Source organism: Odontesthes bonariensis, chromosome 16 (genome assembly GCF_027942865.1).
Source record: "Odontesthes bonariensis isolate fOdoBon6 chromosome 16, fOdoBon6.hap1, whole genome shotgun sequence".
NCBI lineage: Eukaryota > Metazoa > Chordata > Actinopteri > Atheriniformes > Atherinopsidae > Odontesthes > Odontesthes bonariensis.
Genome location: NC_134521.1, coordinates 22658644 through 22680744, shown reverse-complemented (window position 1 = coordinate 22680744; position 22101 = coordinate 22658644). Strand labels below are relative to the sequence as shown.

The following is a 22101-nucleotide window of genomic DNA, read 5'->3' as shown; positions in this document are numbered from 1 at the left end:
CTGAGTGAATAGCCAATCAGCACGTTGCTTACTGACTTGCCAATCAACCCGGTGCCCACCCACGTGCCAACCAACCATCCAATCAAGGAGCAGCAATTTCTGCCGGCCAGGATCTGAGCTCCAACGACACTCAGTGGGCACACGTTGGTACTGATGGAGGAAAAACAGGATGGAGTCAAACGCTTCTGCTCAGGTAAGTTAATTAAAGATATCGGCAATTTCACGATGTAGCAAAAGGGAAAACAATATTTTATTTACCAATGTTGTGGACAACAGCTATAACAATTTTTGTACTGTTTTAGGTGCCCCATCTTTCAGACGTGGCAATGACAGACATGGGTCAAACTGGAGTGCAGGTGCCTGAACTGGCATGTCCCTTGAGTATGCAAGAACTGGAACGATTGGATGAACTGTTCAATCCAACTGCACCTTCCTCGGGTTTTGGGGCAGACATATATACTGCAGTAGTAAACTATGTAGAGAGCATTCATGAACTACGACAGGAACCATAAGGGAAGGTTGAGACACTGTTTTGTAGAGAATCTTATCTGTGTACAGTGCCCATAGCCTGGGACCTGTAACACAAACTATCATTACTTCCCCTTCAATGCACGTTCTAGCAAATCACTTTACATCCTAATGCACATCTGGCTTTAACAATCCAAAAAAATCATACGAACAATAAAATAATTAATTCAAACTTCACATTACCACTATCACCATAGATTGTTTCTCCTGATGATGTCACCAAGGTTATAAAAGTAGGCAGTATGGAGTGCTTCCTCCTTTTGTTCTTGGGCCACAAATTAAACTCAAAGTAACTTGTCTGAAAGAATACATAATTGTAACATGAACTTAATTAAACCAATAAACTTATTGTAAAATATACTTGTGTATTTTGTTTTTTTTATCCACAAAAGCTGATTTATCTGTAACCAAAATAATGCAAGTCAGTAAGCACCGTGCTCATTGGCTATTCACTCAGGCGTCAAAACAGGGTCAAAATTCGTACTCGTAACTTGAGTTTGTAAACTTGTAACGTCAGGGTTGTACTTGAATGTGGGAAATTTGTGTGTCCGTTGGATTTAGTTTTACACATGCACAAAATGTTTTTACAACTTCAAAACTTTGTTACACATACACAAACTATTTTTACAACTTCAAAACTTTGTTACACATGCACAAAATGTTTTTACAACTTCAAAACTTTGTTACACATGTGAACATCATTGTACAAGTACAAAATCTTTCTGACCCTTATTTGATCCCATACCCCATCTCGAGATGGACAAAAACTTGTTTCCGCCCGGTCTCGAACCGGGGACCTTTCGCGTGTTAGGCGAACGTGATAACCACTACACTACGGAAACTGACAGCAACAATAATTTCAGCTTTAAGACAGATTTTGTATGCATATGGATTCACGCCAACAAAGGATCAGGATTTAATAGAAAAACACAGCAGAATTTGGGCTCATTATGACTATATCTACATGATCTTTGTTTTCTCCAGTCAGCTGATCAACTGCTCCTGAATGTTCCAAAAACCAAGCATAAGCTCAGACGAGACAGAGATTTCCCTGTGGTTGCTCCAAAATTGTGGAACAAGCTCCTTTTGCACATCAGACAGGCCTCTTAAAACCCATCTCTTCTTCTTGGCCTTGCACCATACACAGCTCAGTTTGAACGGGTCTTAGCGGGACGGAGCACAAAAACGATAACTTTAACATTTACGACGCAATTTTCGGTAAATATTGACCCATAATGTGCATTGATCACTGCACCGATCACCGACTTATCAACATTTTTTCTTTTTTGGAGCGGCAGAGACACATTTATCACCATTTTAAATCGTAGAGGGTACCCCTGCATGCTAGCAGGGGGCAGCTACCTTGTCCTCCTTTATACTGAATCATGCCAGTGGTCCAGCTTACCTTCAGATCTACATCCTCCAACAGAGCCTGATGTTACCGTCTGTTCCCAGGATCTACTCCTGTTGTCCCAAACACTCCATCTGTAGAAGATGTCATTCAGTCTGTCTGTTCTCTCTGGTGTCAGATGGACAATGCCCCCCCGCGACCCGACCGACGGATTCAGCGGGTATAATGGAATAAAATATGAATTTAACTTTTTTTCTGGTTAAAACCAGACAAAATAAATGTGTCAGTTGTGAAAAAATAAACAAAACAGATTTAAACCAAACATTTTATTATAAAATGTCATCATGGAAAATGTAAAACAAGCCTTAATAAAGAAGTTATTTTATTGCTATTTATACTGTTGGGTAGATTAATCTGCAACAATGAAATACATTTGATCAAATTCAAGGGTTTGGACATTGTAGAAATCGGCTGAAGCCCTAATAAGGGTTCATCCATGGCAGCATGACAGCAGCGACCACCACATCTCCTGACCTCCCTGACAACAACAACAGAGAAATTAATAAATTCATTATCACAGCTGCAAAGTCATGCTGAAAAAAACTTACTTAATTAAAGACCAGTCAGCTAATGCCTCACTATGCCAAAAATGTTGTAATTTAATCAATTTACCGGAGAAAATACGTCAGAAATACCAAAAATTTATTAAATGTATTATTACTATAGGCCTATAGTATTTTGGTAAGGTTTTAAAACCTAACAATCAAAACAACTTTACATTATGTCACCTGACAATAAAAAGTTAACGGACTTTAGTGAAATTATCACGTTAATTACCTCACGTTAGCCTCCGTTACCAAGCTTTAAGCTAGGTCCCTAAATCCATTACAGTTTTAACATCAACATCGAAATTTCATGCTAACCAAATGTAAAAATAACGATATCTAAGAGTATACTTCTGATAGATAATGCTTAAAAATGTAAAAAAAAAAAAAAACGTTTAAAATGCTGTTATTTTATTAAAGACATGGTTGGTAATCCTGTTCAGAAACACATTTTGTAATACTGGGTGAAATGGTCCGTCTATCCTGAGAGAAATCTATACAAGATGTATTTAGAAAAAGGGACGAAAATAATCAGACCTCTGTGGCAGCTGCAGGACTGAGAAAAAGCTGACCAAGTCGCCTACAAAAAACCAATCAGATGCCTCTGCTTTCTGCCTACGCCCCCCTCTGCCGGCTCCCTGCTCCATGTGCGCACGCGGTTCTACCGGCTTTGGATGAAGCACTGACGGAATGGGGAGGGGGGGGTGGAGCTTAGAGGAGGGGACACTTTCGAATCTTGCTAGCTCTCTTGCTAGCTCTCTAGGATTACCTACCATAGCTTTAACTTACCAGTAATTGTTCTTGACGAGTAATTGAGGTTAACGGAGCTGCGACTCTTGTTTGGAACTGTGGCGTCTCCGTGACCCACGTGACTTCCGCATTCCTTTCTTTCTATGGGAGTCTATGGGAGTGATCGCCACTCTCTTCGCGAATTAAAGGGATGGGCATGAACGGCCATTTCACTGCATTTTTTGCATTTTGATCGCCCTAAACTAGGTCCTGTATGGAAACTACATTAGTTAGACTGCTCAAATCTCGATGGAATTTTTCTAAAGAGGCTATAGATTCATTACAACCTTGTTTTGGATTTGTGAAACCTTTTTCTGATTTGTGAAAATGCAGAACAGGGCCATTTTACTGGGTTTTTTTTTTGCATTCTGATCACCCTAAACTAGGTCCTGTATGGAAACTACATTACTTAGACAGCTCAAATCTGGATGGAATTATTCTAAAGAGGCTGTAGATTCATTAAAACCTTGTTTTGGATTTGTGAAACCTTTTTCTGATTCGTGAAAATGTAGAACAGGGCCCTTTTACTGTTTTTTTTTTTGCATTCTGATCACCCTAAACTAGGTCCTGTATGGAAACTACATTGGTTAGACTGCTCAAATCTGGATGGAATTATTCTAAAGAGGCTATAAATTTATTAAAACCTTGTTTGGCATTCGTAAAACCTTTTTCTGATTTGTGAAAATGCAGAACAGAGCCATTTTACTGTTTTTTTTTGCATTCTTATTGCCACAACTTCAAAATCTTTCTGACCCTTATTGCACATTGTGCATCCCACACAGGTCGCCAGTCAATCACATGTCTACTTGTTTCTAGCTTTCAGATCTTATTCTTGTGCGGTTGTACTTTCACCTCTCACCTTTCACCTTACATTTTTATTAGAATTGTTTATTATTGTTGTTGTTAATATACAATCATTGTAAATATCAATAATTTTTTTTGAGCTACTTGACTAATTTGAATTTCCCCCATTGGGGAATGAATAAAGTTTTTTTCTATTCTAGATGGACTAAAACCATGTTTCCGCCCGGTCTCGAACCGGGGACCTTTCGCGTGTTAGGCGAACGTGATAACCACTACACTACGGAAACCTGCTGAATGTGTTTGCTGGTCATTTCATAGATAACCCTGCGCTTTCTTTTTGGATGTGGAAACCCATAGACACAGTAGGCGGCTATATGCGCTAGCAGGAAAGGCCTGATTATGAACTGGGAGATTTAGCATTATCTGGTTAGAAGTCAGCCCATTATGTCACTGGAACTGCAATGAAATAAAGCAGACAGATACGCGCACACAGTCGGCTGACACGGATGAGCGCCTCTCGCGTCAGCGCAAGAAACTAGTTTTTGTCAGAATAGCAATGATTTCTCATACATAGGTCTGTTTGATATTAGCTAGTTTGATATGACGATATTGAGAAACTTTTGCCGATACCTTTAATTAACTTACCTGAGCACGTGCGTTTGACGCCATCCAAACATCTTGAGATGGACAAAAATGTGTTTCCGCCCGGTCTCGAACCGGGGACCTTTCGCGTGTTAGGCGAACGTGATAACCACTACACTACGGAAACCGATAGAATTCCACTCAAGCGTAATTTGATACATAAAAGAGGTGCTAAAAGGGGCTTTCTGAAGGTGATTCTGATGCAGGTATGCATACGGATTCACACCAAGAACAGACCAGAATTTACCAGAAATTCACATCATAATTGTGCTCATTATGACGATATCTATATGATCTTTGTTAAATAAAAATGATATTTGAAAAGCCATTCTCACATAATAATTACGAGAACAGATATCAACATCAATATTTTCTTTTGCTTGTGCTCAGTGGCGGTCCGACACTGATTTACGCCCCGGGCGAAACCCGGTGCTGGTGCCCTCCCCCCTATTATTGAGTACTATTAGTACTATTATTGATACCACATTCGTCGCCCTCTGGCACAGAAACACCTTCAATATCTTTCTGTCCGTATCCATCAAGAGAACGAGCCCAGTACAAATGTTTTAGTCAAAATCCTCACTTTAGGTCCACCAAAGGCATGAATATGCAGCGTAAATGTTGCTGCATCGAAATAACACAACGTTTCTTTGCGTAATTAATTATTTCCATCCACATGACATGAAATGCCATCAAACATCCTGTTTTCTGTGTTTATTTGAAAGCCGCGCGCGTTCATCCCCCTCACTAAACATGTCCCGTTTCAGCAGTCAGGTTGCTGGGTGATTTCTACAACAGCTTCAGCCAATGATGGCCAGGCCCTGCGTAAAGCGCTTCCCCTCGCTCCATCGCATTTCTTTCCTATTGGTCAACGGAGCCCAGCTCAAAGAGAGGCTTCCTTCAAGCCATGAGGAAAAGGCTCATGTGTAGTTTTTCCTGTAGAATAATCTACAGTGATCATTTAAGAAAAAGTGCAGTTTGCAGGCGTTCCTTCAGGCAAATCACCAGGAATGCTAAGGGGTTAAGGCAGTTAAAATACAGTCAGGTGCTACGGTAAAGTACAAACATTCAAGAACAAATTGTATATATATTTTTTTTAATACTTTATTGTGTCATAATGATAATGATTACACTTGACACTTTTTTTTGTTATCACCCTGTGAGTGAATGAAAGGCTTGAAATCACAAATGACCGACCAAGGGGAAAAATACAATCAACAAAAGGAAAAAAAAAAACATAATAATAATAACAGTAATAATGCACTCTCATTCAAAACTATTCATTAATAATTAAAAAAAATATATATTGAATAATCCCCCCTCCCCAAACTCTGCACTGTGCTGCGTTGCTCACCTAACACGAGAGGTGAGAGTCTCAGGAGGGGAAGATGGGGGCGCCGAAAAACAACTGTGGCCGAAACGTGTATTGATGATGTGTGATCTGAGGCTACGTGCCCACGACAACGCTCTGAAGCATAAACGCAGATGTCCGTTTTTTTCCTCCACAATTTATCTGCGTTCTCACGAGCGTCTTGGGGTGGATATCTGTCTACCCATGGGAACAGGGAAAACGTATAAAACTCGCAGTTTGCCGATGTAGTATGCACGCCCCGGACGTAGGTGGCAGTAGCAACAATACCTTTGGTATTGTTATATGAGTTATATTGTTATATTAATAAATATGAGAAATGCCTGTTTTGTGGCTACTTCCTCCGCGTCAGTTGGAAGAAAATGGCGAAGCGCGGCAGCAACAACAGTACGCCTTCAAACTTTGTTTGGACAGATGATGAGGTCCAGTTGCTCCTGAACACGACACTGAACTACAAAGCCAGGAAGGCAGTGGATAATGTGGATTGGGAGAGTGTCCAAAATAAATATAGTGAGATATGGGAGTCGTTCATGGAGAACTACCCACTTAACGTGTGCAAAAAACGCACTTCTGCGTTTTGAACTGTTCCTACGGCGACGAGAGGTTGGATCGTTTTCAAGATCTCCACTCTGGAGGGCGTTTGCGTTTTCTCCGTTTTGAACTCCTAAAAACGCCGTCGCCGTGTGCAAGATAGGCACATCTGTCGAAATGTTCTGCGTTTATCTGTCGTTACCGTTGTCATGGGCACGTAGCCTGAGTCTGAGTCTGGCCAAGGGGAGGAGGGGAAGATGGGGGCGCCGCCCGCTCTGCCTAAACGTAACCACGAATACACCCCCCCATATTTTTTTAAATATTAAAATTAAATTTAAATTGTCTTTTTTTTTTTTTCACTCCCCCGCGATGCCGCCCCCCCCCTGAGGCCGTGGACGAGAGGGCGTCAGGGGCAGCTGGCGCCGATTACGAGGAGTACCAGACTCTGAGGCTGAGTTGGGAGGGCTGTCTGATGTGTTCACCTGCAGAAGATTCAAGCACAATGGTGAGGAAAGCAGGAAAGACCCAATGTGCTGGTTGTCAGCAAGATGGATCACTGTTTTCACATCATATGCAACCCGACGGAAGTGTGTGACACAAACCTGCACACAGTGGGTAGCAAAGACTGAAACTGCTTAATTATTAATTCAGACAGTGAGGGCAGCAGTGGTGTGTCGAGCCAGGGATACTGGAATTTTACCTATTCAATTTGGCACAATTTTACTTCATGACGTTTATCAGCGGTATAGAAAATGGATGGATGGACGTTTATTTGATTGAAAAGATTTAGAAACTTTTTGTTGTAAATTAGCAGTAAAATTCAAGCTGCTGTCTTTTAGTTGGTCTCTGTAGTGTAGGAATCAAAATCGTCAAATAGGTTATAATACAGAGACCACTGCTTGTCAGATTTATACAAAACACCAAACAGCGGTAATTTTTCCATGATAAATCTCATTGGCAGTGAAAATAAATACGTTTGTTTCAGTCTCACCATACAACACACTGAAATACAGTGGAATTCTAACGGCAAACCCTGTTAAATATTAACCATTACTGCACATATGAATAATGTTTGCACTGCGTAATGTTTGTATTCAGCAGCCATGTCATTATTGCCACTGTCTTATTAGTACAAGGCGTGTTTTCACAGTTGATCAAGGCAAAGAAATACATCAGAAACATCTATAGTGCATACAAGTAGGAGCTCACAAGTGCTTTGAAGCTGAGGAGGATTTTTTTTTTTTTGTGGGGTTACCTTTGAAAACTAAAAACAGATAAGGCATCGCTGTGACTTTGCTGATTTTGGCATTTTCGGCAGATACTTTCCCATACATTCATATACAGGCACAGACACGTGAACTTAAGGCAAGGAACAGAAAACAAAAATCACAAGATCAGAAGTTATGACATCATCAGAAAGGCTGGCTGAGTTTATATTGATCACCGAGAGTCCTCCTGAATAGTCCCATTATTTGTCACAGCTTATCAGAGTCTGCCATCGAGCCTCTCTGACAGCTCCAGGAGCGCGGCTTCAGCAACTCAAGGAAGGAAGACTGGAACAAAAACACCACGATCATAAGAGGGTACATTTCTGTCTATACATCTGCTTGACAGTTACTTACACTGCAAAACAAGGAAGAAAATACTGATCTCAAAGCAATGCCGTTACCTCCTTCAGGGGACAGTAGCGCTGGGCATACCACTCCTGGGAATACAGACAGATAATGACTCCTGGACCCAGGAACAGTGATGTCCACATGATTATGTTCCAGATGGGGCCTTTCCTTTGGTCATGCAGAATGAAGTTGAACATCACTGTGGGCGGATAAAGACATAAAAACGGGTGTGGAGGCAGTGAAAAGATGAATGTCTCATAAATAGAATGGATTTCAGAGCTTCGTGACCCAGACAGATCGGTTTAGCTCAATTCTGGAGTAACATGCATGTTCTTTATGCCCTGTTCAAAGGTAGAGAGGTGTGCGATTGTCCTTTTTCTTACCACCAAAGCACATGAAGAGACAGAAGAGCACAGGATAGAAGACGCCAAAGCAGACTGCAAGAATGTACTCATGGACCACCGCAGACAGCATAAACACGAAGAACATGGCTGCTGCCCGAAAACGCTTCTCAGATACCTGGAATGACGACAACAGGAAAAACAGACAAGTCTAAACATATCCAGCATAACGCTTAATCTGATCCATGAATTTCACCAAGGTTAAAGACATTTGAAAATAACTGTTGCTCACATTAAAAAATCCTCTGTATCAGCTGTAAAGCCACTCACCCACAGGAAATCCCGGTACACATAGTAATACAGCCAGTCATGGACCACTACATTCCAAGTGCGGTAGTAATTGGCAAAAGAGGTTGAATTCCACCAGTCCTATCAGGGGTAATTAAAATGAAGTCAAATATCAAGTACAGTGTAGGGGCCTCGCTAGAAGTTTGCAGTGAGGGGGAGAGCAGCACCTTGTAAAACATCCTGTCTGCAAAGCGAAGCATCTCGGCAAAAGCATTGAGCCAACAATGGAGTAAGGCAAAGAAGCCCAGGAAGAGAAAAAACACTCCTGCAAAGGAAAAAACAAAAAACAAAGACTGAACATTTTGTCATGGAACAGATATAATACGTCTCTCATGAAAACAAATATGACCACATGGGTAGGGCGTTTGTCAAAGCGACCAATGACGTGTAGCGGATCTTACCTGGCAGTATGGAGTTAAAGACACCGAGCACCATGGCCCGCAGATCAAACAGCTGCAGACTGATGCTGTGGAACTGCGGGATGCACAGCCGCACAAACACGTAATAGGCATAAAACAGACAGCCGAGAACCTGTGGAGAGGAAGGGGAGCGGCTGGTATAGTTTCAAAACTGAACCGATATCTTTCACGTCAAAACGCGTTAGGTGAGCATGAAAATGCAAAAGAATTCGGTACCTGAAGTAACTTTGTGGCCACATAGCTCCATCTAATCACTGGATTCCTGAATTGGATGAGAAAAAAGGGTTTTCATGAATAGACTGCTGCGTGGAAAAAACAGTGCTCTTCATTTAGGTGTCAAGAGGGAATCATAACCGACACAGAACGAATAGGCAAAGAGTATTTACCTAGGGTACCGCTCTCTGTAAATAAGCGTGGGTGCAAACAGGAAGTAGATATACTGAGAAATCTGAGGTACCACTGGGCCAGAGCCTGTCAATAACAGGGGAAACAGGCTTATTTAAGTAAGGACAGAGAAAATCCCTTGAATATACAAGAAAAACCATGCTGAAGTTAGATGGCTACATACTGGTCTTTTCTTTAGCCCAAGTCAGGACTTTTGGCACATTCTCCCTGACAAAGGAGTGGGCTTTCATCATTAGACGTACCTATATTGAGAAAAAGAATCAAAAACTAAATGAAACCTTTTAATGGAGTAAGGCGTGTTTTTTTTTTTTAAAGCACATTTCAATCGAAGAAGTTTTACTAAGTTCATCAACGGTGAAGGTGGATTAAATAAGATTAAATAAGCCACCCGGTTCATCTACCTGTTCGAGGATGATGATGAGGCAGAATGCAGGCGGCAGACTGTTAGTCACCACCACATATGTGGGCAGGAATCCCAAACCCAGACCTTGATAGAGCAGGAACACGGAACCAAACAGCATACTGTACAGCCTGGTGTGACCATAAGAGCCCGACTGGCTCTGTGACCACAGACTGAATAAGGTGTAGGGAACCAGCAACGCAGACAGGAACATGCAGATCCATGTGCACACCACCAGAGGGAACTGTCCAAATGCATAGACCAGCAGGTCAAAGTCCAACACCAGTCTAAGGAAAGGGAGATTAAGAAGATATGAGATGTCAAGTTTGACACTTCCGCTCAGGAATTATTGTCATCATATTTACCCCATCTGCAAAAGCAAAAGAAAAAAGACAAGAAGAAGCCCCCCCCCCCCCCCAAAGTTATCCAACTGAGTTTGCATGGAGGAAAAAAGTACGTTTCACATTACCTGCCTTCGTCAATGAAATCTACCACAAGTGTGCAGAGAATGAAGAGAATGAGAAGGGCAATGAACATGTGGTAGATAGTCCTGATGTGGTTCACCTCAAACAGCTCGCTGCGGAAAATCAGAAAACACAAATGTGGTGCCTGTACAACTGCAATCGAGTTGTTACACAATCTGAAGCCAACTTATAGAGTACCTTGGTCTTTTGTACGAAATACTCATGTGGCATTTGCAGCTAAGTGTCAACTTACTCTAGGAGGGACCTGCGACTCACAAAAAGCTTTCCCTGGCCATGGGGAGGTCGAAAGTGCCTGCAGAAAAACACAACGGGGGTGGCGATGAGCAAATCTATAATTTTTCACATGAAAGACTTGAAGAGCACAAGTGTGACCAACAGACAACTAGAGAAAGAATATCCACATCAAGGATTTAATTCAACATTTTATTTGGTTGCTATAGAGACTGAGGTGTGCACCCAAGTTTGCTCCTCTCCTTGTCCGACAGTGGGGGTGAGAAGACGGCAGGCACAGGTGCTGGCTCAAGGCTGGCTGATTCTTCAATAAGACTGTCCACAAAGTCACTGACCTGGTTGTCAAACTGACGCATCAGGTCACTTCTCAGATACTGGGCAAAAGAAGAAGATGCAAATGCAGTTAGTTCACAGTCTGTACATACCTGAATAAATGTGAACAACACCTCTGTGGGACTAATGATGGGCTTTCTGAACATGCAAATTCAGTGTTCAGATTCTTTTAATCATTTTTTAACCCACTGACATGTTCCCCAGACAAAACCAAGACAAAAAGATTGCACTGTTGTTGTTTTGGCATGCTAAAAGTGTGATTAGACGAAGGTTGCCGGCATGGTAGCAGTTATTGTGCAGCCGCTCAGCAATGGACCAACTTAACTGTATGTATCTTTTGTAAAGAACAGCAATAAAAGTCACTGTTTTGATCTTACAAAAGGAGTCATGAGAAAAACTTTCTGATGATTATTTGTCACAGGCAGAAACCATGAGAAATTTGTTTTCTAAATACTGATTATTTTCCAGTTCAACTGTCTTTCTGTTCTTCTTTTTGGTCATCACGTCAATAATCGGAATTTTCTACAGAGAAAGCATCTCCAGGAGAGATTATATTACTTGCTGTGGTCTGTAACACCACTGATAGGGACTGAGATATTCTGAAATCAATGGAGCAGGGAACTGCTGTTCTAAACATATAAAAAATTATAAATCCACCCAATAATCAAACGAAAGATCGCGACCTTTAGAAATGAATTAAAGACCAAAACAAAAAGATACTCACTATAAGTTACAAAAAGAGGAAACCCGGGATCACTCTGCTTTCTGGACATGGTTTTGGTGACCCATTATCACATGCAGAAAGAGCAATGTCTTAACCCGTGTTATCAGTTTACTGACCTCTGCTTTTCTTTTCAGTTGCAGCTTTTTGCTGATTACATGTTCCACTCCAATTCTCCCTGAAATTGGAACAAGAGCAAACAAAGCTGGGCATATGATGATTACAAAAAGAAAAAAAAAAGGAAGCCAACAAGCTGTTTCTTAAACAATTCTTCTGTCGACACACCTAAATAAACAATTAACAACGAGTCAGCTAAGCTACCTCATCTCAGAAGAACTTCTATGTGGTAAATGTAAACACTTACATCAAATAAAACAGATCTGGCATAGCTCTTTAAAAAAAGTACAAGCCCGGTGACCATTTTGAAACTAAAGGTTGGCAGTGATCACAATTTTAGAGATGGGCACCGTAGATTCTGACAACTGGGAAACGACACGAGTGAAATGAGTTAAGTTAAGGTTTGTTCCCTCACTGAGGTCAAAACACTGACCATATCTGACAATGTGAAAAAGACTAAGACTTACACCATGTGTGTGCATCATTGTCTGTTAATCAACCTCATCTGTGCAGTTCATGTTTGTACTTTAAACACAGTGACAAATGCAAACATACAGCCAGTGTTTGTCAGTCTCCATCGCACTTACTGCAGTGCAGGTTAAAGAAAAAGCAAAGAGGAACACATGATCACATGGCATGGTATCAGCTGGCAACACACCTACTGATTTTACTAAAATTTTACTAAAATGATCATTAGTGGTTTTAAAAATCCACTGTAGTAAAGGTCAGTGGTTTGTCACTTGGTCCTGCTATTGAGGACATGAGATTTTGCTCACCATTGCTGGTGATGTGGTTGTCTCCGTTGTCTTGCTGATCTTTTTCAGGACTTGATTCTCCATCCAAAGAACTATCCAAGTCAGGGAAGCTTGCCATCTTTGGAAAGGTTCGGCTGCGGGACCTGAGGAAACTGTCATCCTTACTTTCCATCCTACAGAAACAGGAGGGCGGTAAATGATCAGTGACAGCTCTAAAGTGAATGGACTACGTCTTGGGAATACTTAAAGAAGTCGCATGCTATCGCGATAAAAAAAAATAAAAAAAAGGAATGGTACAGATTTTAAATGACAGACAAAGCAAACCCAGTTGACAATCAAATCACTCTCACATAGGGTTGCCACCTTTCAGAAATGAAAATAAGGGACGCCCACCATGGCTCGTCTGGGCTATATATATATATATATGTTCGTTTTCTCCGAACAAATTTATTTATTTACTGTTCCATACCTTATCAGTCTCAGCAGATGATTGGGGAATGAAGAACTGTGACACTGAGGCTTGGGTCTGCATTCTTATGTGTCTGCAGTGTTGCTCTCCTGATGCATGTTGCCTGATATCAGACAGCCCACCGTGAGCCACAGAAAACACTCGCCGACACGTTTTACAATTGGCTTTATACTCATCGCCACTGACTCTGTCCAGCCATAGATGTGCCTCTTCCCATTCACGCCTGTACTTTTGTAAGCGTTTTCGCTTTTGAGGCTGTTGTCGAGCGTCGGGTGTAGTGGACATTATTAAAAATGCGCGGGTTTTGTGCCGCGCTGGTGTGTCTCTAAGCAACTTCAATAACTTGAAAATCACAACAAAGGTAGCTGGGGAAATGTAGAACAGGACTTTGGTGGAATTTGCAGAAAACAATTAGTTTTGATTTTTCTATTAATATTTTAAGATGGCCATATACATCATTCATTGGGTATGATTTGAGCATCATATTAAAAGAAAATGATGCAGTGAAATAACTTGAAAATCACCACAGAGGTAGCTGGGGACATGTAGAACAAGAATCTGGTGAAGTTTGCAGAAAACAATTCTTTTTTTTATTTTTTTGAATATTCTAAGATGGCCATATACATCATGCATTGAGTATGATTTCAGCATCAGATTATTAAAAGATGTTTAATCTTTTAATAAGATTAAACACCTTACACCCATAGACATATTATGTCTATGCCTACACCGGCCTTTGCAAGTCTTCTAAACTCGCGACGCCATGGATGAAGACGGAAGATTTTTTTCGGGCATGGATCCTACAACAGTCAACTGTTGTAGTATTGAAAGGTAATGTGAATTTACTTTTGTCTGTCTTTGTGAGTTAAGCTAATTGTGAAAGTGGCTAACAAGTGATAGCATGCAAATTTGAACAAACCAGAGTAGCCTACTTGCTGAACGTACATGGGGGCTATGAACAACACGAACGGTCACGCCTTCAAAATGCATTTATTATTATTATTTTATCGTGATGTTTACCGTATTAAGGTACAGAAGTTAGGTAGTTAGCTTAGTTTAGCTTTGGCTTAATTTGTTGGCTAATCTGTTAGCAAGACCACTGTACAATTAGCTGTTTGGCAGCTTAGCATTTATTTACCGTATATTCCAATGCTCTCTATGCATGCATGTGTGCGCTCAAGAGAGAGAGAGCGAGTCCAGGGGGGCAACTGAAGGAAAGGGCAGCAGCCAAATACTCCTTAATTAATAGGAATCACTGGTTGATATCAGGGCTGGACTGGGGAAATTTTTCAGGCCGGGCATTTTTAACCAAGACCAGGCCACCACCAGGTATTGAAGGGGCAAAAATTAAGTGCGATGTAACAGCATGTTTTTTTTCTTTTGTCCCTTAAACCACTGTTTCCCAACTGCTTTTGACGTGCGTAACCCTTAAGCCTTTTTGTCATACCATGAGTACCCCTTCACTCATGCTCTATGTGACTATGCTGCACACATTTGTGTGTGTGCTTGCGTACCTCTGGTGGTATACGTACCCCTAACCCCTTGTTGGGAATCACTGCCTTAAACGATCAATGTGCACCAGGAGACACAAACATTTTTAACACTGAGAAGCATTATGAAAAGTTCTCCCAAAATACTGTTATTATAGGTTTATCAAAATTATGATCTATTGACCGTAGGTCACATTACTTTTTAGACGTGTCATTTCTTTCAGCCTTGTTACTTAAATTTAAGTTAAGGAATTATATTAAAAGATTAATTAATTTTAGTTAATATAATTATAATAAATGTAATACTGTAGGCTAAACTACAGTAAACATAACCGATATTTTCAGGCATTTCGCAGCATCTGCCTGAAGGGCTGCTTTCTTTTGATCCCTGGCTCTTTCAGCGCCACCCTTCCTTTTCTTCCCACCAGGGCTGGACTGGGGAAATTTTTCAGGCCGGGCATTTTTAACCAAGACCAGGCCACCACCAGGTATTGAAGGGGCAAAAATTAAGTGCGCTGTGACAGCATGTTTTTTTTTTGGTCCCTTAAACCACTGTTTCCCAACTGCTTTTGACGTGCGTACCCCTTAAGCCTTTTTGTCATACCATGAGTACCCCTTCACTCATGCTCTATGTGACTATGCTGAATACATTTGTTAATTTTTCCACATACCCCCTGCAGTGTGCTTGCGTACCTCTGGTGGTATACGTACCCCTAATCCCTTGTAGGGATTCACTGCCTTAAACGATCAATGTGCACCAGGAGACACAAACATTTTTAACACTATGAGAAGCATTATGAAAAGTTCTCCCAAAATACTGTTATTATAGGCTTATCAAAATTATGATCTATTGACCGTGGGTCACATTACTTTTTAGACGTGTCATTTCTTTCCGCCTTGTTACTTAAATTTAAGTTAAGGAATTATATTAAAAGATTAATTCATTCATTTTAGTTAATATATTTATAATAAATGTAATACTGTAGGCTAAACTATGAATAATATATCATTACTTATGTGATACAATACATTATATAAAGCAAGAAATGACTGGATGACTGTACCAATGACTGGATACAAAGGCTGAACTTCTGAAATTGCAATACACAAAAAGGCCACCAGATTGAGACAGTTGTTTATCTCACTACAAGCTACAAGTAACATCAAGGATTTCTTTTATTACCAATTTGTGTTGCTAATCAACTTAGAGAATGACTCTCAATTCAAAATAAAATGTTAGGTATGTGAAATTATGCCAGGACTTGGAAAGAATAGGATTTTTTTTCATCCATTTCATTTAGAATACAAAATAAAAAGGGATGATACACATAACAATAGAAGTTCAACATTTATCTTTATAATGAGTCAATAATTACTTTGTACAAAATAAAATAAATAGAAAAAAATAAAGTAAATACACAATTATATATTAAGAATATGAATATCAATAAAACAAACATTAAAATGCAAAAGGAATTGGTAACTTACATGTAGACCAATGAGAGCTTTCAAATTGACCCCGAGACAGACAGACACAAACACACACACACGAACACACACACACACACAAACAAAAAAACCAACAAGTTGGAGGGATGCTGATGCTGTCCCATCCTGCCTCTTGTCAGCAGCAACACCCAGCACTCCTTAAACACGGGAACCTTCAAAAGATGAAAAGACAGAAGAAAGATAGAAATGTGAAAAAAATAACACAGGTGATCATAGTAATGTATTTCTACTCTACAAAAACGTTCTAAGACAGTGACACGGTAAATGCGTGCTCAGATCTAATATCTTTTCATTCTAAATTACAGTGATTCTAATATAAGGTCTCATGTGCACTAAAGGTAGATACTGCTTTACGTTTTCTTTGCAATGTACTTTGTGCGAGGACAGAGTTTAATTTAATCTGATCCACTATGAGTGTTTCAAATCAGCGTCTTATTTTACCTCATCACAAAAGCAGCCTTTTCATCAGCTCACTTTTCTCAGCTACTCTGTCAATTATGACATCGGTATCCAGAGACATGAGGATAAACGCCTCCAACTTGTTTGCTCTTTCAGCGCCACCCTTCCTTTTCTTCCCACTAACATCCATATTGCCCGCTATTGCTCTTCCTGGCACTATTAATGTAATATAGTTTTAGCCATCCTGTATGATGTATTGCTTGTCTTTGTTTAATAATACAGAAGACAAAGACCTTAAAAAATAATCGCATATCGCATCGCAATCGCAATATTGGCGCGAAAAATCGCAATTAGATTATTTTCCATAATCGTTCAGCCCTAATTTTGATTGTGATCTTTACACACTCTGTTTTGTTTTTTTGTCAGGAATCTGTGAAGAAGCAGCTTTTAAAAAGGGTCCAGAATGTGACACCTCTTCGAGAAAGAGGCGACGGGACATTAGCTTTGAGAGTAGCAGCAGCCAGCCAGAGTCATCCGCTGATGACACTGAATCCGGTGCTTCAACTATAATCTTGGAAAGATCACCACAGTCGACAAGCAGTTCCCCAGAGGGTGAACAAGTGGATGGTAAGAGCACATATTGAGATTGTGTTTTAGTGTTAAAACTACTACAAGTATCGACAAGGGGGAATGCTTTAGTTTAGATTTATATTAAAAAATACATCGAAATGATTGTGAATTTTCATTAATTATTCATTCATTATACTTCTGTTGTTTGTTATATGGCAATCATAGTAAATTAATTTCAACAGGAGGGCCTAAAACTACTGACAGCCCACAGAACCAGGCAAGACACTACAAAGTTCTGCAGGAGCTCTACAAATCCAGGCCCAGACCCAACAAGAAGGATGTTGCCCAGCTCTTGGACCTTGAATACCAATTAAGACAGGATTACATTGACTCTTGATGTGATGAAAGAGCAGGACAGACCTACCAAAATTCTTCAAGCATATCCCTGCTTCAGAGAAGTGGATCATGTAAGAAAATTAAATCATTTTAAGTTTATGTTTGATAAGATTGCAGTAGTAGTAAGACACATTGATATTTAATTTTTTTATATATTTTTCTGCCTGTCTTTCTGTGTCAGATAATGGATGAACTGCAGAGGATCCTCAATCAAGGAAACCCCCACTTCATACCTGAGCTGAAGAACCACTGTGGGACCTTTAGTGAGAAGGCCCAGTTTTATGGCATTTTCAAAAAAGTCATGAGGCCTCCGTTATCAGATAAAGGTAATTACACACCTAATTGGTGATCATGTTTGTTTGTTTTTTGCTTTTTTTTTTTCAATAACTGACTGCAGTAAATAAAAAGAGACTGTTTTGTTTTTCACAGTAAAGCAAACTATTGCCATGATGAAGGCTTTGCCGGATATGTTCCCATCACCTATTGCTCCACCCAAGAAGTTAGGACATGGAGGGTATGCTTCACATCCTTGAGGTAAGAAATTCATGCATATATGACGGTTTTTTTTGTGTTCCACTACTTGACCATAGTCTCTCAACAGTGAATGATTTTGTGATTGTTTATCTTTTTGTGTTTCAGTCAGCGGAAGACCCCAACACCTTCCTCCAGGCAAGACCACTCCTCAGCCATGTCGTCATTGTGTGCAAGACCAACTGCATCCTGGCCATCGGCACCATGCCTGTGCTCATCTTTCCAAAAGAGGACATCGCTGACAGTGTGATGTACACAATGGCATGCTATTACACCTTTCAAAATTGAGGCTGCCATGTTGTGTTGTACTCATGTGCATGTTAAATATAATAAAGAAGCATTTCATTTAACCAAGTCTGTGTCACTTCCTCTTTTAGTACTGTCAGGATCACTGATTATTAAGCATTACTATGATTCCACAGCTTTTTACTTATTTCAAGAAATTTAAGAAAAATATTCTACATACAGAGGAAAATATTCTTAGCCATATCAAGAAAAGTACACTAGTTTTTAGTATGACTTTGCTGGTTTCAAGAAACGTAAGGCCTAGTGCATTCTACCATGTCAAGATAATGGCTCTAGCATTTACTTAATTCAAGAATATTTTTCAATATATTGAGAAAATAGGCCACGTGTATTTAATTAGAATCAAGAAAAAATTACTTGTTATTAGTTAAAATACACTAATGCTAAGGAATTTGTGGGTTAATTGAGATTAGATATTTTTACTTGTTTTGAAAAGTCTTGACAAGCCACATTTTCTTGTTCCATTGGCAGATAATTTTGCTATTTTTAAGCAAAATACACCTAATTTTTGTACTTTTTTTTCTTGTTTTTGAAAGCTGGCTTTTTGCAGTGTGAGTAAGACCATATACAGGACTAATGTCACGTATCAAGCCAAGAAGAAGGAAATGAGTAAGACCATATACAGGACTAATGTCACGTATCAAGCCAAGAAGAAGGAAATGAGTAAGACCATATACAGGACTAATGTCACGTATCAAGCCAAGAAGAAGGAAATGAGTAAGACCATATACAGGACTAATGTCACGTATCAAGCCAAGAAGAAGGAAATGAGTAAGACCATATACAGGACTAATGTCACGTATCAAGCCAAGAAGAAGGAAATGAGTAAGACCATGTACAGGACTAATGTCACGTATCAAGCCAAGAAGAAGGAAATGAGTAAGACCATGTACAGGACTAATGTCACGTATCAAGCCAAGAAGAAGGAAATGAGTAAGACCATATACAGGACTAATGTCACGTATCAAGCCAAGAAGAAGGAAATGAGTAGAACACAGTATGCAAATGTTGAATATAAACAGCGTGTTGCAGCAGGTATGAAGCTGAATAGGCAGCAGTTGTAAGAAAAGCGCCTGTAATTTGACTTTGTTATGCAGCAGTTTTTAGATAAAGTCAGAGATGGACCAGATTTTGTGTGTTGTGTTTGCCACAGGTTGTTGTTTAAACATCAGGTTTTAACCTGTAAAAGGGCAGATTATAATAAGACTGGAGTTGTAGCTGCTGTAGCCGCAAAGTGCATTACTGACCATTATCTGCACAAATGTGATGCCAGTTGTGTGATGCCGTGTCACTTGGTTGACACACCTAGAGGGAAGCTTTCGATCTGTTACACCTGTCATTGTAAGATACTTAGAGGACAGGAGCCGGCTGAATCTGCAGGGAACAATTTGACTGTATGTCCCATTCCAGCAGAACTGGCCTGTTTGAATAGTTTAGAACAGCATTTGATCGCGCTACATATACCGTTTATGAAGATGTTAGCTTTGCACAAAGGTGGACAAAATGGAGTACATGGCCCAGTGACATGTGTTCCAGCAAACATTGTTCAAACAAGTAATTTGTTACCCCGTTCCAATATGGAGGGGTCTTTGTTGCCTGTGAAGCTGAAGCATAAGTTAACTTACAAGGGTCATTACGAGTATGAATTTGTGGACACGATGCGTGTTAGGCAAGCATTGCAGTGTTTAAAAAACATTAATGTACATTATAAAGATATACAGTTTAATGAAGCATGGCTTAATGAGTTTTGTAGGGAGAATGATGAGGTAATTTCAGGAGCAGACAATGGTTGTAATGTAGAAGCCAGTGATGGTGACGAGGATGAACTTCTACATGACCGACAGCAACACTGTATGTTTCAGGACAGTTGTCTGATGCCTGTAGACATTGGCCAAGAAGTGTTGGACCAGTATTTTGATGCTGTTGTGAACGTGGCTCCTGCAGAGGGAAATAGCCCTGTTAGCTTGCTGTCTGATCATGCCAATGAAGCCAAATGTTTTCCAGTATTGTTTCCGCAGGGACAGCATACATATCATGATAGCCGACCACACCGTTTGACATTAACGCATTATTTTAATAACTGTGTTCTGCATGCTGATGGCAGATTTGCCCGGAATATAGAATACATATTTTTTGCTCAGTACATGTCGGAGGTCGAACACGTCGTTTCCAATGTGTCCATAGCATTAAGAAAAGGAAGGCGGGGGGGTGGAGCATTGACAAAGGTTAACAATCTATTGAAGAGTGACGATGGGTTGAAACAGTTGTTGGCGTGTGATGATGGCTATCGGTTTTTGAAACCTATTAGAGGAACTCCAGTGTACTGGCAGGGAGCGCAGAGTGACCAGTTAGCTTGTGTTCGTCAGTTAAGTGTCCCTACTTGGTTTTGTTCCTTTTCTTCAGCTGATCTGCGTTGGCAAAATCTGCTTAATAGCGCTTTGCGACAGGCTGGAAGAACGCAGACAGCTGAAGAGTTGGAGTGGGCTGATAGGTGTGAGCTGTTGCGGCAGAATCCGGTAACTACAGCTAGGATGTTTGACTTTCAGTGGCATTGTTTTTTAAAGGAGGTGTTGATGTCCCCATGAAATCCCATTGGTAAAATAATTGACTACTTTTATAGGGTCGACTTTCAGCAGCGTGGTTCCCCACATGCAGGGTTGCCAACTTTTCCAAAAACCTTGGAGTGAGGTTTCAGCAGGTCGGTACGCGACACACATCTCAGAAGTTGTTCCACAGTACAGATATATATATATATAGATAGATATAGATATGATGTAGATACATGTATACATAGTCATAGATCATTTCAGAATTTAACAGAAAATGTACAAAATGACAATGTACACGGTCCCTCTTAAAAATAACTTAATATATACAATAAAATATATTACAAATATCAATATATAAACTCAAATCAGAAATCAAAATATTAATAATATTAATATAAACATTAACATTCTGTAACAATTGTGACCATCAAAAAATAACCATTCATCAGGGTTGCTGATCCATTTTTTTGTTTGCCTTTTCTTGGTCTCTTTTTTTTTTCTTTTTGCCTTTTTTGTCTCTTTTTTTTTTTTCCTTTAATGTCCATATCCAAAGTGTCTCTCTTCAATTTCCCCACTCATACAGTACAGTCCCCTCCAAAAGGCTACCAGGCACACACACACCACCAGACAGACACAGACAGACAGACACACACCACCAGGCACAAAAAAACCCAGAAGATATCAGTGTGTGCATATCTAATCATCACATCGTAACGGGTTGTGGCAGACTTTGCGTCTTTCACTATCTGAGCCGGGGGCTCATACTTGTAGCACGGCTCTAGGTCGTTCATTTTTATGCACATAATGGAAGAGAGGGTACCACAACACAGAAGACGCGTTCAGCGTCGGCGTTGGAATGTGGCATACAAAGGATTAGTTTGGCAACCTTTGCCAAGGAAATCGGAGGGTTCCACTTATGGGTAATGGTGGCGTCTATTATGTAGTTATTTGTTCGACTATAATGACAAAGCGTTGAAGTTGACCTTACCTTACTGATTTCGCGGCTTCTCAGTGAAGTGGCAAATTCTGTCCTTCCCCTCAGACTGAACTGGCCGCGCTCACTTGAATGGAATAACACTACATTGCTGTAGT

General features: G+C 40.2%; 1 protein-coding gene and 3 non-coding genes across 4 annotated transcripts; all 4 read right to left on the bottom strand.

Annotated features, from left to right (window-relative positions):
- Nucleotides 1-1297: 1297 nt before the first annotated feature.
- On the bottom strand, nucleotides 1298-1370 carry trnav-aac (transfer RNA valine (anticodon AAC)). The gene has a single exon. It is a non-coding gene; the product is annotated as a tRNA-Val (tRNA).
- A 2921-nt stretch (nucleotides 1371-4291) lies between these two features.
- Nucleotides 4292-4364, bottom strand: trnav-aac (transfer RNA valine (anticodon AAC)). The gene has a single exon. It is a non-coding gene; the product is annotated as a tRNA-Val (tRNA).
- Nucleotides 4365-4773: 409 nt separating this feature from the next.
- On the bottom strand, nucleotides 4774-4846 carry trnav-aac (transfer RNA valine (anticodon AAC)). The gene has a single exon. It is a non-coding gene; the product is annotated as a tRNA-Val (tRNA).
- A 2167-nt stretch (nucleotides 4847-7013) lies between these two features.
- Nucleotides 7014-12962, bottom strand: LOC142401799 (sterol O-acyltransferase 1-like). Its single transcript, XM_075487268.1, has 15 exons — nucleotides 12812-12962; nucleotides 12038-12096; nucleotides 11090-11238; nucleotides 10866-10925; nucleotides 10618-10725; nucleotides 10150-10435; nucleotides 9912-9990; nucleotides 9730-9814; nucleotides 9560-9605; nucleotides 9326-9455; nucleotides 9092-9189; nucleotides 8907-9005; nucleotides 8619-8754; nucleotides 8289-8434; nucleotides 7014-8172 (listed from the first exon to the last, which is right to left on the bottom strand). The coding sequence occupies exons 1-15, from the start codon at nucleotides 12960-12962 to the stop codon at nucleotides 8095-8097; spliced, it is 1710 nt and encodes a 569-aa protein (XP_075343383.1). The 3' UTR covers nucleotides 7014-8094.
- Between the last annotated feature and the right edge of the window lie 9139 nt (nucleotides 12963-22101).

Bases quoted from the DNA above. Each gene is read 5' to 3' on its own strand.
- LOC142401799 (XM_075487268.1), bottom strand. From the start codon at position 12,962: ATGGAAAGTAAGGATGACAGTTTCCTCAGGTCCCGCAGCCGAACCTTT. The intron at 11,239-12,037 runs GTCAGTAAACTG...TCTTTTGCCCAG, and splicing joins AACTGAAAAGAAAAGCAGAG to TATCTGAGAAGTGACCTGAT. The intron at 9,456-9,559 runs GTACCGAATTCT...TCCTCTCCACAG, and splicing joins TGGCCACAAAGTTACTTCAG to GTTCTCGGCTGTCTGTTTTA.